Below are 16,440 nucleotides of genomic sequence, written 5' to 3' on the forward strand. Positions count from 1 at the left end.
GGCCCCAGGTTAAGAAGTAGTCGAATCAGTTTGTTTTGGGAGGTTTGGAGTTTAGTCTTTAATGGCATTTTGGTGTTGGAGTACCAGGAGGTGCAGGCATAGAGTAACTGAATGAGGGCCCCAGCAAGAGTCCTGAGGGCACTCTTATTGATTAAAGTGGACATTCTGCCCAGGAATCACGTTCTTTGAATCTCTTACCTTTTGTATCACCATTGCTGTATTTATCCAGAATACAGCCTAAATAGGTAGATTACTGTGTCCTCAACTTTGATCTTGAAATCGTTTACATTTATCTCTCTTAGAGAAGGGTCCCAAAAAGAATGGATTCTGTTTTACCAAGGTTTGGGTGTGGCACAGAAATGGCAATTTTTCACTTAACTGCATGCTATTTGCGATGCACTGTGAGCTTGTAGATCAGCTGTTTTCGATCTGTGACGCCTGCTCGCACCCATGAATTTATTTACATCGTTTTTTTTTTTTTTTTTTTACAATATGTTTATTTTCGTTTTTTTCCCTTTTATATACATACAATCAATAACAAAAGAAAAGCACAGACAAAACAAACAAAAACCCCACAAAAAACAAAAACCCCAAAAATACAAAATAATCATCATGACACAGAGCACGCACATCACATGAACATCACGATTCATAAGCCACAAGGCCAGACAAATGAACGTAGAGAGAAAACAAAACAAAGAAACAACAAACAACTACCCCACTCCTGGTTCCTCCATCAGATAGGAAAGGTCGTTTCCCTTAACATACTGAATAAAACTTCCCCATATTTTCTCAAATAGCTCTTGTTTGTTTTTGAGAGTGTATGTAATTCTTTCTAAAGGAAGGCATAAAGATAGTTCCTTAAACCACTGAGCGATGCTAGGTTTCCCTGTCTTTTTCCATGAAAGATTTACATAGTTTTTATTCAGTTTTTGTCTGTGAAAAAAGGTAGTCGTCAAAGTAGTGGTTGTTTCTGTTGACAAAATCAATATTGGGCTAAACGTGTGCATTCACAGCATCTCTTGTGTGCTCATCTCTGCAGCTACTTCATGGTGAACGCAGTGGGAACGACTGTCACCCAGCAGAAGGGAACGTTCCGCAGTAACTGCATGGACTGCCTGGACAGAACCAATGTCATCCAGAGCTTGCTGGCACGCCGCTCACTCCAGTCCCAACTACAGGTGAAATACACACAGATGATGATGATGTGTTAAGCTTCCACCGAGTTGGGGCTGTAATAACATCTATCGTTTGGTCAGTGTATGTCGAATTGTAATGACCGGAACACCATGAAAGTTTCACCAGCCAAAGCTTTTTTTTACATACAATACATAAAAATATAAAGACACTCACATTCACACACATTCACACACATACCACCTGCACATGTCTATTTAAAGTAGTAATATTAATAATAATACATAGTTCCCATGCATTATAATTTACAAAAAATGTCTTTAACCATATATTGTTATTACATTAGGTAGTTATTTCCATGTTATTCATATACGTCTCCCACAGCTGTTCAAAATCCCTCTGTCTACCCCAAACTTTATATGTAAACCTCTCCAGTAGAGTTCATGAGCTCCCTATGCCACATCCTCAATGTTGGGGCTTCAACACTTTTCCAGCATAATGCCACAGCTCTTCTAGCTTGGAGAAGTCCAAAGTCAAAGATTTTACATTTATAGTCCTTGGTGGAGGTCTGCACTTTTTATGGAGTGAACTCTGTAGGGTTCCGAGCTGTTTAGAAGAGGGTCTGTGTCTGTAAATCCAGGGATAATCTCACAAACTAAGCGCATATTACCTTTTTAGAACTTTAATGTTATTCTGAAGTGAGTGAAGGTCGGAATAGCCTGAATCTTTGCCCAAATAGAGAGCTGGCTATCGTCATAATACTGTAGGGATGCAACAGTCAATCGAATAATCGATTGAATCAATAGTCGATCATTTAATGAACTAATCCCTATTTTGGACTTGTCATTATTGGGCAGAAATGTCCAAAAACAAGCTCAAAGGTTTAGAGCATGTGGCTCTGCTATTGTCACTATTTGTGACAATAGCTATTTGTGTATTGTTTTGCGACAAAGAATAAAATGGGGCTAAAGTCGCTAATAGATTTGTTGATTTATAAAATAAAAAATGTATATATGTATATGTATATAAAAAATATAACTTTTTATTATTATTATTTGATTAATCGAAAAAGTACCGGTAATCGTTAGAGTAATCACTAAGAATATAATCGATTGTTGCAGTCCTATAGTATTAAAACCATTATTATAACCTGGGTGTCTTGTTTATATACCGTAATTACACTTCACTCTGATTGTTTTCTAAATGTCCACAGAGGATGGGGGTTCTGAATGTGGGCCAGCGAATTGAAGAACAGGCCGACTTTGAGAAAATCTATAAAAACGGTAAGAAGTTAACAAACCACTTGTTTGATATTTAGCATGACTTGCACTGTGAGTAGTTCTACTGTGAAAACCAAACCTAGTGTTTCTTACCCCTCACTGTTTTCTGTGTGTGCGTGTGTGCTCTCTCTCTAACTAGCATGGGCTGACAATGCTAATGCATGCGCTGTACAGTATGCAGGAACTGGAGCCTTGAAAACAGACTTCACAAGGTACTGAAATGCATCACCACAACACACATACCGCCAGACGAATCATTTGTACCACGCCTAATTGTCATGAAGGTGTCTACGCTATTTACAGCGACCGCCACTGGCATTACATTTTGTATAACACGGTTCTATTGTGAAAATAGCAGATCTACATGCTCACAACGCCTCGCGTTGTGAGCATGTAGATTGGCTATTTTCACAATTTCTGCCTCTAATATTTGACAATTTGGCCAATGTTTAATTTGTCATTTTAGAAGTATTAAAAAGTCTGTAAACTGTCTCTAAAAATGTGTAGATACACTTAAACCTTATGCAGGTGTGTTTACTGTTGAGTGAGAAAACAATGTTGCACATTAAGTAAATAATCTGGGGACCCCCCAAAATAATTTGGGGACCCCCTGGGGGTCCCGACCCACAGGTTGAGAACCACTGACCTAGATAGATAGACAGAGGTTGATCTGATGTCTCATCCATTAGGACGGGGAAGAGGACTCAATGGGGTCTCGTAATGGATGGCTGGAACTCCATGATCCGCTACTACAAGAACAACTTCTCAGATGGCTTCAGACAAGTACGTGAACGGTTTTCACACACGCAGTAGAACATTGGCGTCACTTGTAAAGGTGTCATCATTTTTATTAAGACATCTCCAGAAATCATTATCAAGTGCTAATAACACATACGTGAGATTCATTTAAACTACCTAAACCATTTACCATTATTTACCGGTAGCTGAGCGTAATTCGAAGGCCTCTGCCCTCTATCCTACAGAGTTGTCATTCTTCTTTAAATATCTTGGCTCAAAACAGCAGATCTGCAAGCTCATAACAAGTTGCAGTTCGAAGCATTGTGTGCTTGTAGATCTTCTATTTTGGCTGAATGAATGTGAATGTTTCTCGGCTGATGCCGACAATAAGCCTCTCCGACCGACTTACTTAGTCCCAGAATAAGGCTACTCGGGTTCAAGTGTAACGCAACATTTCTTATTGCAGTCTAAACAAACAGGAAAGATTAAGAGGACAAGTGTAATGAACACGTTGCACATTTTAACTCTTTAAATCATTAAAAATGTTCAACTCCAGATACAGTACTGTTTGGAGCTCCAATTTTACTTTGATCATCACAAAGATAGCACTTATTTGTGGGCTTGAAAATCAGGGAATTGCTATATTGTCCTGGAAGTTACAGATGTAACAGTTTGTGCCTTTCAGATAATTTATGATTTTGGTACGCATTTTGCACAAGATGCTGCTTTAACCGATAAATCTGTGATGGTTTGGCATTTCTGCAAACAAAAAACTATTTCATCACAAGACATATTCTACTCAGAGGATAACATGTGAAAGTGTAATTAAATGCATTTCCTACATGGTTTTCAAAGTAAGACAAAGTTACAAATAACTACACCATTCATTAAAAAAACACCCTAACACCTAAAGAAAATCCTAGCTAACTAAATTTGGAGCAGGCTCCAAATCTTTATTTTGTTGGAGATATATTGGTAAATTATTCCACAGCTCACAACATGTCGCATCGCGAGCTTGTATGGGTATTTCGGTTTTCATTAATACCTTTGTAAGGAAACACAGCCATGCTAAGAACTTTTTGTTTTAATTCCACCTGCCAGCTGACGTTGTCATTTCTTCTAGGATTCCATTGACCTGTTTCTGGGTAACTATGCTTTAGATGAAAGCGACGGGCCGACTCCGCTACGTGTGCAGAAGGACTGGAAATTCCTGGCGGTCAGTATTTATTCAGTGTTAACATTTAGGGCTGCAACTATCGATTATTAGATTATTATTAAGGCTGGGACTTTAACTGATTAATTGCGATTAATTAATTACAGAAAATTAACGCGATTAAAAAATATTACGCATTTTAATCGCACTTAGTTTTTGCACCACAGAACCTTCAGTTTCGGGCATACCGATCATAGCGATGCACCAACCAAGAAGAGACAACAAACGCAAAGGGAGAAGTAGCCGATCAGAGCACTTTGCTTGGCCCAGTGGATGCGAAATTTAGATTTAAAAAACTCACTCGTTGATTCACTCGTACAAAAAAATGTGTTTTACTTGAAAGAAAAAATTCTTCTCAGGTCAAATATCGATGTGCGATTAAAATGCGATTAATTGCGATTAATTAATCACAGAGCCTGTAATTAATTAGATTAAAAATTTTAATCGCATCCCAGCCCTAATTATTATTCATTATTATTATTCATTCAGCTGTGTCCCACAATACTGTCGCACATATAGTTGCACAATAAATCTACAGGCAGCTTGAAGATAGGCTATTTTTGGATACTTTTGGAAATGTCGATTAACAAGTACATTTTTATAATAAATTACACTATTTACATTGTTAGTGTTACTGTGATATGGAGGGCCTGAAACTGTGGATTTCTTTTTTGGCAGGCGAAACTGTTGACAAATAATGAATTACACTTAATTGTACGTCTCTGATCATTTTGATCTTTTTCCCTGTGCAGCTGCCAGCTATTATGGTGGTGGCCTTTTCCATGTGTGTCATCTGCCTTCTCATGGCTGGTAAGACGTCATCTTCTGTGTCCCTGAATCTTAACTCACATACTTTAGGGTGAAATGATTAATTGATCGACAGAAGTTCAATTTAATTTGATTTTACTTTAATCAAATAACCTGTTCAGTGGTGTATAGTGTGAAAATGTCTAATATCTGCTATGTACAACTCACTGGTTGTCATATTATGAAATTATACATCAGGTTTTTTGATTTTACATCACAACATTTTAAGATCTGAAGTCAGTTCAGTTCCCGGCGGTAGTGCCAGTGTTCACGGGTGAGAAGCCAAGTGAGTGATCATGTAACTTCACTAGCCTATTAATCTGTTGATTATCTTTTAAATTATTCAATTGTGGCAGCAAGGAGGGGATGGGGGAAATGGCATAATCCTCTGAATGCATTAACGTTCTTCTGGTTAGACTCCTCACTGTCGGGCCAAAGATAATAAATGTCTGTTTGCGTTCAGATAATATGTGATGAGTATTTTTACTATAGTTTCTAACTTTTTACCCAGTTATGTTTCTTATTCTATGTATGTTTGTGAAACTGCTCATTAACGGACTTCTACCAAACCGACAAGAATAATGCTGAGATGGTCTCTCAGAGTGCAATATGTTTCATTATAAAGGACCAAAAAGCATGGCATTGTACGGAATGGAACAGGATGCAGGCACTCTAATACAATGTGGTTGCTAGGGGCTGTTGCTAAGGGGGTGGAGGAAGGACCAAGGGTACGCAGCCTCAGTCAGACAGGTTAACGATGACAGGATGTAGGATTGACACTCTCACCCGCTAATATTAAACTCGTCTTGAGAAATTAAAGAAGTTAAATTCTCAGGGTACAAGGAACAACTAAAGGACAAATTTGTTTTTTTACAACAAGGGTTCATATTTTAGATTGTAATTAGAGAAAAGAAAAAGTCAGTGTTAAAATGTTTTCATTCGCTTCGTTCTATTGTTTTATCGCGTTTACCGTGCTAAAATGTGGGGCATGCGTATGCATGGGAGCATGCGTACAAGTGGCTAAATATGTATTTTTAGACACAATAAGCCAGCAGTTTCTTTATTGCTATTTACAGTAACACTTCTATCCCCCATAAGTCACGCGTGCGTGCGTGCGTGCGTGCGTGCGTGCGTGCGTGCGTGTGTTATGCGGTCTTGGACACTGATGTCTGTCTCTCTGCCAGGCGACACCTGGACAGAAACCCTGGCGTACATCCTGTTCTGGGGCCTGGCGGGTGCAGTCACAGCTGCCATCATCATGTTCTACGGCCGGGACTTTGTGGACGCCCCCAAGCTGGTCCAGAAGGAGAAGATGGATTGAGCCTGTGCAGCCATGCTCGTCTGAGGAGCCGCTCTCGGACCAGGCAGACTCGTATACCTCCATTCTGCTCTTCCTCCTCCTGTCTGCTGCAGGCCTGGACTCTGTACTGATTTCTGTTTCGATTTTCTAATCTGCAACGGTTCTTTTCTTCCTTAATGCAAGAGATTACATACCATCTCCTCAGAACACTTCTCCCTCTGTACTGGAGTCAGCCCTCCGTCACATGGTCCACATTTTACTTCTTCATGTACATTTTATGGACCTTATCTCAATACGGATGTTTGTTTGTGTGTGTGGTGGTGGAGAGGGTTTCCAGCAATCTGTGTTGCCGGTTTGCAGCCACTAGAGGGCACAATTTAATTACAGTGGATCTTTGATAGCACTTTAGTGATGGCTTCAGCATTTGTGGGATTCCACAGTTGTGCACTTTAGTGCATTACTGCTAATTTCTCCAGATATTTGTTTACTGTTGTTTGAAGTAAGATGTGAAGCATATTTTAAGGGGGATTTCCTAGGCACTGGCTAGATTCTGGTCAATATTGAAAGTTGAAACTTCTTATAGATCTTACACTTAAGTCCAAATTGGTAAAGGTAATAGGGCCATAGATATTGACATTTTAAAGGAGTCTCTCGCTTTTATGTGCACATACTGAAACACATTGGAGCTTTCCCGAAATGGCCAGGAAAGCAATCTATATGCACACGAACAAGTTGTCATCTTGAATGTAACAAGCCTTACAGAACTTGTAATTAAATTAGTCCAAATGTATGTCTAATTTAATCGGCTCATGTAGAGGCAAAAGTCTTCCTAATAACCTCATCACGGAAAGTATCTATGATAGCTATCTTTTTGTAAGGGCTTTATGGTAGTCTCTTGGTGTCTCTGTTTCGCACTTTTAGAAACCATGAAATGAGTTTCCTGCATACAGTACTGTATGGAATGCTGGTTGGTGATGAGAGCTTTACATTTCCATTTGATTGGGAGTCATGGACCAGTTGTCTTTTATTCTGTCATTCTGCTATGAAGTGGTTCTCAAAGTGGGGTGCAGGGACCCTCAGGGTTCCTTGGGGCAGGGGTTTTCAAAGTGGGTGACGGGGCACCCTGGGGTGCCGTGACGGCAGTCCAGGGGTGCCGCTTTGGACACTTAAAAAAATATTTAGTATCATTTTAAACTTGGAAGTACAAAGTTATTTTCAATCAGTTCTAACCAAAATGGCTATTATCTCAACGTTTTCCACGCAACATAATCACTAAAATATCGTCACTGCCGGGCAGAAACCTTGTATTTCCAAGTTTCAAATGTGTATGTCTTTTGGTAAAGCAAAGCCCTGCTTCATCATACAAGACGGTCGCACAAAACTACTAGTGAAAACAGCCGATCTACAAGCACACTCGCGAGGCGTTGTGTCCTTGTAGATCTGCTGAGACAAAAAGGTTTGGGAACCCCTGCCTTGGGGGGTTCCAAATGAACTCTTTAACAGGTCTGTAACTCTGGGAGTATATGGATCTGATTCTGGTCACTCTCAGAGTCGTGGGGGTCCTTGAAATTAAAAGGTTTGAGAACCACTGCCATGAACCATCATTCTGTTTCATAATGGCATTCCTAAACAGTCACTAACTGTTTCCTTACTGTCATTGGGATTGTCCATGAATCCATATTAATTTAGTTCTACTGTGCATTTGGATCACTGTGTTAAGGCCCCACCCCATTATTATTGTTTTCATTTCACATTCCATTGCATTCAGATGTCATGTTGTTGGGTATCAATTTAGTCATAGATGATTCGTGAACTTTCAATAAATGATGGAACCATGTTTATCTAGTGGTACTGACACCAAACTAGTTTTTAAAACGTGATAGAAACCGTGATGACCAACTTAATCTGAAGTACTGTGCAGCCGATATATTTGTGTACCTTTTGGTCTTTACATTGTGCGCTTAATGAACTGTGTGAATATGGCATTTTACTTATGATTAAAGTAATTGATGGAAAGGGGTGACCATAATCTGAAAATCAGTGGGAAAAAGAATGCACAGTGCATCAAGTAGTAGTTTTACTTTGAACCTCTTCTGACTTATTGTTTGAACATTGTACTCATTCTCTGACTTATTATTTGAACATTGTACTCATTCTAACAAAGTGGATTGGGTCAGTTTGAGGAATGAAGCAGTTAGGCCCTCAGGACATTACATTACGTGTGTGTCCACCGCTGAAGCACAGGTAATGGCTAAAACCACTTGATGATGAGGTTACCAGACAAGCACTAACATAGATTAACTACACAGCCTGAAGTGTATAATAGTATAATTTAATTCAGTATAATGTAATCAGTATATATATACACCTGTCTTAGTTTTGTTGACACAACAGCATAGTGGATAGGATTTATTCGTTATACAATTTTACCTTCTGCAATTTCTTGATCCAGGTATTTGAGAGCATTATCACATGATTTGTTTGCTGTGGAATGAGTGAATTTAATTGTTTCTCTTCAGCACACACAGATCTCTGATCCCTTGAGATGATTTTATTCAGTGCATTATTTGATTGTCAATAAACTTGAATGAACATAATTGAATGGCCTTTTTATTTGTAAGGTGGTGTCTATCTAGAGCCAGTGAGCCTGACATTAGCTGTGTACAGTAGTCATGGAATATTATTGGGAAAGTGGACAGTCTTGGAATACATTCCTTACTAAGGGTTTTCACCAATGTTTTTGTAAAGGTGTCAAATACATTTCCATTGATTGAATACTTATTGGTCAGAAATGTAAACAGCAAGAGGTACAGTCAGACATTTAGGCTAAAATGTATTTGTACATCACTGATGATAGGTGACGTCCCATGTTGTTCAGCAAACCGCTTCAATCTCCACTGGGAACTGAAGGACATTTCTTTGTGATGATTATTATAGACTTTCCTTCCCTCTCAGGCTATGTGCTAAATTTGTGTATAGGCCCCAATGTGTCAAATATATAGCCTGGCGGGCCATCCCACATACTGCGTTCACTCACTCATTCCTTGGAAGTTGAGTGAACGCAGTATGTGGGATGGCCCCGCCAGGCTATCAAATATATACTGTATGAGAACCAAAATGAAATGAGCTGCTATTAGAAGTTTTACAATACTCTGTGAAACAATGAGAACTGAACACCCTTTGTCAAGTCCCGCCCATTGTCCTGCCCCTCTCCACACCCATTGGTTGCTTTGACTTGGAGGGACATTCAGTGGGACATTCCATCCACTGCCATGTTAATTCAGTTGCTTCATATTGTTATTCTGTGCGCTCAATTCTAATTTCAAACTTTGTTTCAGTCAATTGGAGCTGCTCAGTGGCAGCATAGTGAATCAGCATGTTTTCATGTCTCCAAAAATTATGTTTTAGCTAATTCAACATAAAAAAGGCGGAACCAGGGCGGGACAAGGCAGATAGAGCCTGCTGGTTGGTCAGTCAGGGACCAACCAGGAGGCTAACAAAGGAACAATATGTCAATAGATTAATTACGTTTTATAAGAATCAGACACAGGACACAGTTGACAGGATATAATACAGGATACATTTATTTACACAAAAAAACATTACCAAACATAAACAACAACAACAACAATAATAATAATAATAAAATGGTAATAACATTTGATGATTGATAGACTATACACAAAGGTTGAACTATTTACAATGTGGTATTTAGGTGTGTGTGTGTGTGTGTGTGTGTGTGTGTGTGTGTGTGTGTGTGTGTGTGTGTGTGTGTGTCTCAGCTTGAAACCCTGGCACTTGACCGATCAGCATGGCAGGTCACCTGTACCAGAGCAATCACACAAATAAACAACAGCAACCAACAACGAAGGTTCGAGAGACGTGCCCAGCGACACCAGAGGGAAGCCGGCATTCTCCCAACGACGGGGCTCCCCTGCCCTACCTGTGGACGGATGTGCGGCTCGGGCATCGGCCTCGACAGCCACACCAAGTGGCATCAGCGGCAACAACGCTGAACCCCCCCCCTTCCCCATCGTGAAGCAAGCGTCATCATCATCTACGATGGACGGCTAAAATGATGGGAGATGGAGATGTGTGTGTGTGTGTGTGTGTGTGTGTGTGTGTGTGGGGGGGGGGGGGGGGGGGGGGGGATCCTTCGTTGGCTGGAGGGATTGGGATTGGGTCGCTGCAGGGAGCGGGAGCCGTTATAAACCCTCGTCGATGTCATCATCTTCATACGGCTTGTCCGCTTCGTAGAAGACGTAGTCGACGTAGTGGGTCACCAATACGTGCGGTTCTGTACGGTCCAGCCACTCAGCCAGGCGTGATGAGAAGGTGCCGGTGGTCGTGTGGCTGTCAGTTGAACGGGCTTTGCGGATGAGTTTGCTCCCAAGTTGACCCATGATTCCTCCAAAAAAACTGCTGTCCGCTCGCTGCCTTTAAAAGTCTCTGGTCTGGAACGTTGGAACCAAAACGCAGGCTGTAGGTAGCCAGGTAAGTAGTGTAAACAAGGGGTTGGGTCGTCGTCGTCGTCGATCTGATGTTGGTGATGAAGCTTGTAATGTCGATGAAGAGTAGTAAGAATAGTAGTAAAACAATTGATCCAAGGAGCAGGTGTCGAGTGTTGCACTTTGCCGGTAGGTTCAGAGAACACTGAAGATTGAACCGCGCGCCGCTACTTATCAACGTCCAGCGGCACAACGGTTGACCAATCAGCGAGGCCGACAGGTTTGGGTTGGCCAATCACATTTTTGGTGTCCTAATAAGGCGTTGGATGATGCAACCGTTCAACAGACCTGAAATCGCGTGTGATCCCGCAAGCTTTTTAAAGTCACCCGAGATTTCTTTTCAGCGGGCGTTTGTTTTTATGGAAATCTGCACATTATGAATGTGTGTGTGTGTGTGTGTGTGTGTGTGTGTGTGTGTGTGTGTGTGTGTGTGTGTGTGTGTGTGTGTGTGTGTGTGTGTGTGTGTGTGTCAGTGTGTGTGTGTGTGTGTGTGTGTGTGTGTGTGTGTGTGTGTGTGTGTGTGTGTGTGTGTGTGTGTGTGTGTGTGTTGTGCATGTGTGTGCGTGCGTGTGTGTGTGACTGTGCGTGCGTGTGCGACTGTGCGTGCGTGTCTGCAAACGTCAACCACCGGTAGTCATAAATCATAACACCTGTAGAGGTCGCTAATCTTCGGACGTAACGTCCAAATATTAGCGACCTCTACAGGTGTTATGATTTATGGCTAAACCACCGTCACCATCACCGCTCCAGAACGCTCCCAGAGCTCCCATAACATGTACCTAACACTGAGTGGCCCATTATTTATACTGTACAGAGTATTTATTTATTTATTGTAGTATTGATACGTTTACAAAAAACGTAGAAATGTTTCCACCACTGTGTGTTTTCCTTTATTTCGTGTCCTCATTTGTACAGCAACTTCTCTCTGGAGTCACACAATTTGACGGGTCACCAATTTCGGTGTTCCTTGCGTGACGTTTATTTGAAGCGCCCCGACGCTGTGCCGTGTGCGAGTATTCCTACCGTAGGAGAGTTCGTTGAGGCGCGGCTTGTGATTGGCTGGAGCGGAGGTCTGGAGCGCTCGGCTGTGGTCACCTGGACTGCGCGGGCGGGTGTGAATGCGTTTATCGTGGGCTTGCCCAGGCCTTACGGCCTGGGCATAAATATAACGATTGCATTCACCACGGCTTCGTAACTCGCGCGGCGCTCCGCCGGCCGCGCGGCCCTGGCCCGCTCTTCGCGGCCACTCGCGCCTGCGGCGCTCGGGGGCGAAGAGCAGGACCAAGGTCCGCTGGCCTTCGCGCCGCTTGCAATGTCGTGGACAATAACTGTGACATATAACCATAAAACGAGCGCTCCTTCAAACGAAGTCTCCTACGTTTGGAACAATAGCGTGCCGCGAACTGTGTGCGACGTTTCACGTTAAGAGACTTATCAAAGATTGTTTTGGGCTTTACGTTAACTTGCAAGGATTCTTTTCTTTTTTCGAAAACATATTTTAAGTTATCGATCTCCAGAGCTACACCATGAGCACACTGTGGATGGGGAACGTGAGTTATATAATATATACCTACCGGTCTAAAAAATAAGTTTATCTAGCGTTGCTAGCTGAGCTAGCTACAGTAGCTAGCTCCCAACAGTGGTGGGAAAAGTACTCAAGTGTTTTACTTAAAAACAGTATCAATACTGCAACGTACAAACACTCTGTTACTCTGTCACTCTGTAAGTTGAAGTCCGGAATTCAAAAGTAAAAGTCCAAAAGTATTGGTATAAATAAAAGTTTACTGTCTCAAAAGTACCAAAAGTAAAAGTACTCATCATTATGCAGAATGTATTTCAAGTTTTCAAATTTTTAAAAATAGCCCGAATGAAGTGGTTACTGTCAGCGGCTGCCTCTCTTAGTTACTTTGTAGATTTTGATTTACAAAACATACAGTAACCACTTCATTCGGGCTATTTTTAAAAATTTGAAAACTTGAAATACATTCTGCGTAATGATGAGTACTTTTACTTTTGGTACTTTAAGACAGTAAACTTTTATTTATACCAATACTTTTGGACTTTTACTTTTGAATTTTGAATTCATGCTGGAGTGTTCAAATAAATGTAGTGGATGTATTTGGATCCGAAATGTAGTGGGGAGTAGAAGTAAAATAATTGGAAATACTCCAGTAAAGTAGAAGTACCTCAAAATACATTATTTAGGTAAATCTACTTCATTACTTTACACCACTGCCAACTACCACACACGTTATAAATGATAACAAACTATGAAAACATTACAAACATTGCTGCCATCAATGCTTAAAAATGGTACCAAGTGGTAAATCTGCACTGTAATTGTACTCAGAAACACTGTAATTGTACTCAGAAATGTTACTTTATTCCACATGATTTTCCTTTCCCTGTTAGTTGGAGCCCTACATGGACGAGAAGTTTGTCACCCGAGCTTTTGGGACCATGGGTGAACAGGTTATAAGTGTGAGGATCATACGGAACAAAGTGACAGGGTGAGTACAGATTTTCATTCGATTTGTACTTGAGTGGCCCAGAACCTCTCTTACAGTCATAAAATGGTATAGCTTCTATATATTTACTGTATTTCATCTCTATCTTTGTTTTTTAAACAACCCAGGGGTGCGTTGGGTTACTGCTTTGTGGAACTGTCGGATGAAGGAACAGCTGAAAGATGTCTGCGTAAAATCAACGGAAAGCCCCTGCCGGGATCCAATCCAGTAAACGTCCATTTTCCAAAATGTTAGATTTGTCCGCATTTCAGTCGACAGACGCAACGAGACAGAAGTCATGCTTTCATTGTAACATCTCGTTTGATTTCATGCAGGCTAGAAGATTCAAGTTAAACCGATCCACATTTGGGAAACAAGGGGAAAGCAGGTGAGTGCTGCTATGTGAAAGAAAATTTACTGATTGATCCTGTAAGAAAGGTATGATGCGGATGTGAAGTTTTAGTAGTAATAATAGTCCTCAGTCACAGTTCAAGGAATAAACAGGAACGAACAGGAATGATAGAGACGGCTCGAAGTCGGGACAAAATAATCATCAACATGGATGATTGAGACAACTGTTGCCAGTCTTTTCTTGGGGGCGGCATAGCCCAGGGGTAGAGAAACCGTTATTAGAGCACGAAGGGTTCCCAGTTCGAATCCGGGCTCCCCCTGAGTTAATGTCGAAGAGTCCTTAAGCAAGACTCTGAACCCCTAATTGCTCCCGGTGAGTAGTTGGTGCCTTGCATGGTTTCCTCCGCCACCGGTGTATGAATGTGTGCGTGAATGGGTGAATGTAATGCACATTCACCCAATCTATGTAAAGCGCCTTGGATAAAAGCGCTATATAAATGCACCATTTACCATTTCTTCTCCCCATCACAGTCAGATGTTCTCCCTGTTTGTTGGAGATCTCACGCCAGAAGTGGATGACGGCATGCTGTATGAGTTCTTCTACAACCGCTACCCCTCCTGTCGCGGCGGGAAGGTGGTCCTCGACAGCACGGGGAACTCAAAGTGAGTCCACAACTTGACATAATCGCGTAACTCTCACTTAATGCTTAGCCACATTCATCCTGATCTGAGTTACCAGAAATGTTTTGCCACGCATACGTTCATCCCGGTGTCCCTATTTTGGGTATGTTATTATAGGTCAGTGGTTCTCAACCTTTGGCCCCCAAAATAATCATATTTGTACTAGGGATCTCCCCCCACCCTGACAAGCATTAAGAGTTGAGGAATTATATTTGGTATAACACGCGTTGCGAGGTGGTATAACACGCGTTGCGAGGTGTTGTAAGCATGTAGATCTGCTATTTTCACAATTTCTGTCTCTAATATTTGACAATTTGGCCAATGTTTAATTAGTCATTTTAGAGGTATTAAAAAGTCCTTAAATTGTCACTTGAGAAATATGCAGATACCCTCTTTAGTATACGCTTTCTGTTGGTTTGTTTACTGTTGAGTGAGAAAAGAATGTTTCACATTAAGCTAATCATCTGGGGACCCCCAAAATAATTTGGGGACCCCCCTGGGGACCCCCCTAGTTGCGATTTTGGGGCAATTTGCCCAACCAATCAGTCAACGTTACATTGTTAGGTAATTAGCCCCAAAATTGCACTAAAATGTTTTATTAATTTTCTATGGCAATGTAATTTTCATAGAAAAAATATTTATAGAGGGGTCCCACCAAGTAGATTTTTATGAAACCAACTACTGTGAAAACCAAACCTAGTGTTTCTTACCCCTCACTGTTTTCTGTGTGCGTGTGTGTGTGCGTGTGTGCTCTCTCTCTAACTAGCATGGGCTGACAATGCTAATGCATGCGCTGTACAGTATGCAGGAACTGGAGCCTTGAAAACAGACTTCACAAGGTACAGAAATGCATCACCACAACACACATACCGCCAGACGAATCATTTGTACCACGCCTAATTGTCATCAAGGTGTCTATGCTATTTACAGCGACCGCCACTGGCATTACATTTTGTATAACACGGTTCTATTGTGAAAATAGCAGATCTACATGCTCACAACGCCTCGCGTTTGCAAGGCGTTGTGAGCATGTAGATTGGCTATTTTCACAATTTCTGCCTCTAATATTTGACAATTTGGCCAATGTTTAATTTGTCATTTTAGAAGTATTAAAAAGTCCTTAAACTGTCACTAAAAATGTTTAGATACCCTCTATACACTTAAACCGTATGCAGGTTTGTTTACTGTTGAGTGAGAAAACAATGTTGCACATTAAGTAAATAATCTGGGGACCCCCCCAAAATAATTTGGGGACCCCCTGGGGGTCCCGACCCACAGGTTAAGAACCACTGACCTAGATAGATAGACAGAGGTTGATCTGATGTCTCATCCATTAGGACGGGGAAGAGGACTCAATGGGGTCTCGTAATGGACGGCTGGAACTCCATGATCCGCTACTACAAGAACAACTTCTCAGATGGCTTCAGACAAGTACGTGAACGGTTTTCACACACGCAGTAGAACATTGGCGTCACTTGTAAAGGTGTCATCATTTTTATTAAGACATCTCCAGAAATCATTATCAAGTGCTAATAACACATACGTGAGATTCATTTAAACTACCTAAACCATTTACCATTATTTACCGGTAGCTGAGCGTAATTCGAAGGCCTCTGCCCTCTATCCTACAGAGTTGTCATTCTTCTTTAAATATCTTGGCTCAAAACAGCAGATCTGCAAGCTCATAACAAGTTGCAGTTCGAAGCATTGTGTGCTTGTAGATCTTCTATTTTGGCTGAATGAATGTGAATGTTTCTCGGCTGATGCCGACAATAAGCCTCTCCGACCGACTTACTTAGTCCCAGAATAAGGCTACTCGGGTTCAAGTGTAACGCAACATTTCTTATTGCAGTCTAAACAAACAGGAAAGATTAAGAGGACAAGTGTAATGAACACGTTGCACATTTTAACTCTTTAA

The 16,440-nt window shown here is 41.2% G+C and overlaps 2 protein-coding genes across 3 annotated transcripts in view; both read left to right on the top strand.

Annotated features, from left to right (window-relative positions):
• sacm1la (SAC1 like phosphatidylinositide phosphatase a) overlaps window positions 1–16,440 on the top strand; it is a 30,171-nt gene that overhangs the window by 10,366 nt on the left and 3,365 nt on the right. The window contains exons 14-20 of one of the 2 annotated variants that reach the window (XM_080735031.1): window positions 1,043–1,181; window positions 2,351–2,420; window positions 2,557–2,629; window positions 3,107–3,200; window positions 4,279–4,371; window positions 5,121–5,178; window positions 6,360–8,312. In XM_080735031.1, coding sequence (XP_080591157.1) covers window positions 1,043–1,181; window positions 2,351–2,420; window positions 2,557–2,629; window positions 3,107–3,200; window positions 4,279–4,371; window positions 5,121–5,178; window positions 6,360–6,496 — 664 coding nt within the window. In that variant the 3' untranslated portion in view covers window positions 6,497–8,312. Of the gene's footprint in view, window positions 1–1,042; window positions 1,182–2,350; window positions 2,421–2,556; window positions 2,630–3,106; window positions 3,201–4,278; window positions 4,372–5,120; window positions 5,179–6,359; window positions 8,313–15,288; window positions 15,362–15,859; window positions 15,954–16,440 lie in introns of those variants that run through there. The other variant, XM_080735032.1, reaches the window with a different exon arrangement.
• LOC308293394 (tRNA selenocysteine 1-associated protein 1-like) lies at window positions 12,393–14,508 on the top strand (the record flags this gene model as incomplete). Its single annotated transcript, XM_080735882.1, has 5 exons — window positions 12,393–12,533; window positions 13,396–13,493; window positions 13,619–13,718; window positions 13,826–13,878; window positions 14,373–14,508. The coding sequence occupies exons 1-5, from the start codon at window positions 12,510–12,512 to the stop codon at window positions 14,506–14,508; spliced, it is 411 nt and encodes a 136-aa protein (XP_080592008.1). The 5' UTR covers window positions 12,393–12,509.

The sequence above is a fragment of the Nannobrachium achirus genome (genome assembly GCF_963921795.1).
Source record: "Nannobrachium achirus genome assembly, chromosome: 10".
NCBI lineage: Eukaryota > Metazoa > Chordata > Actinopteri > Myctophiformes > Myctophidae > Nannobrachium > Nannobrachium achirus.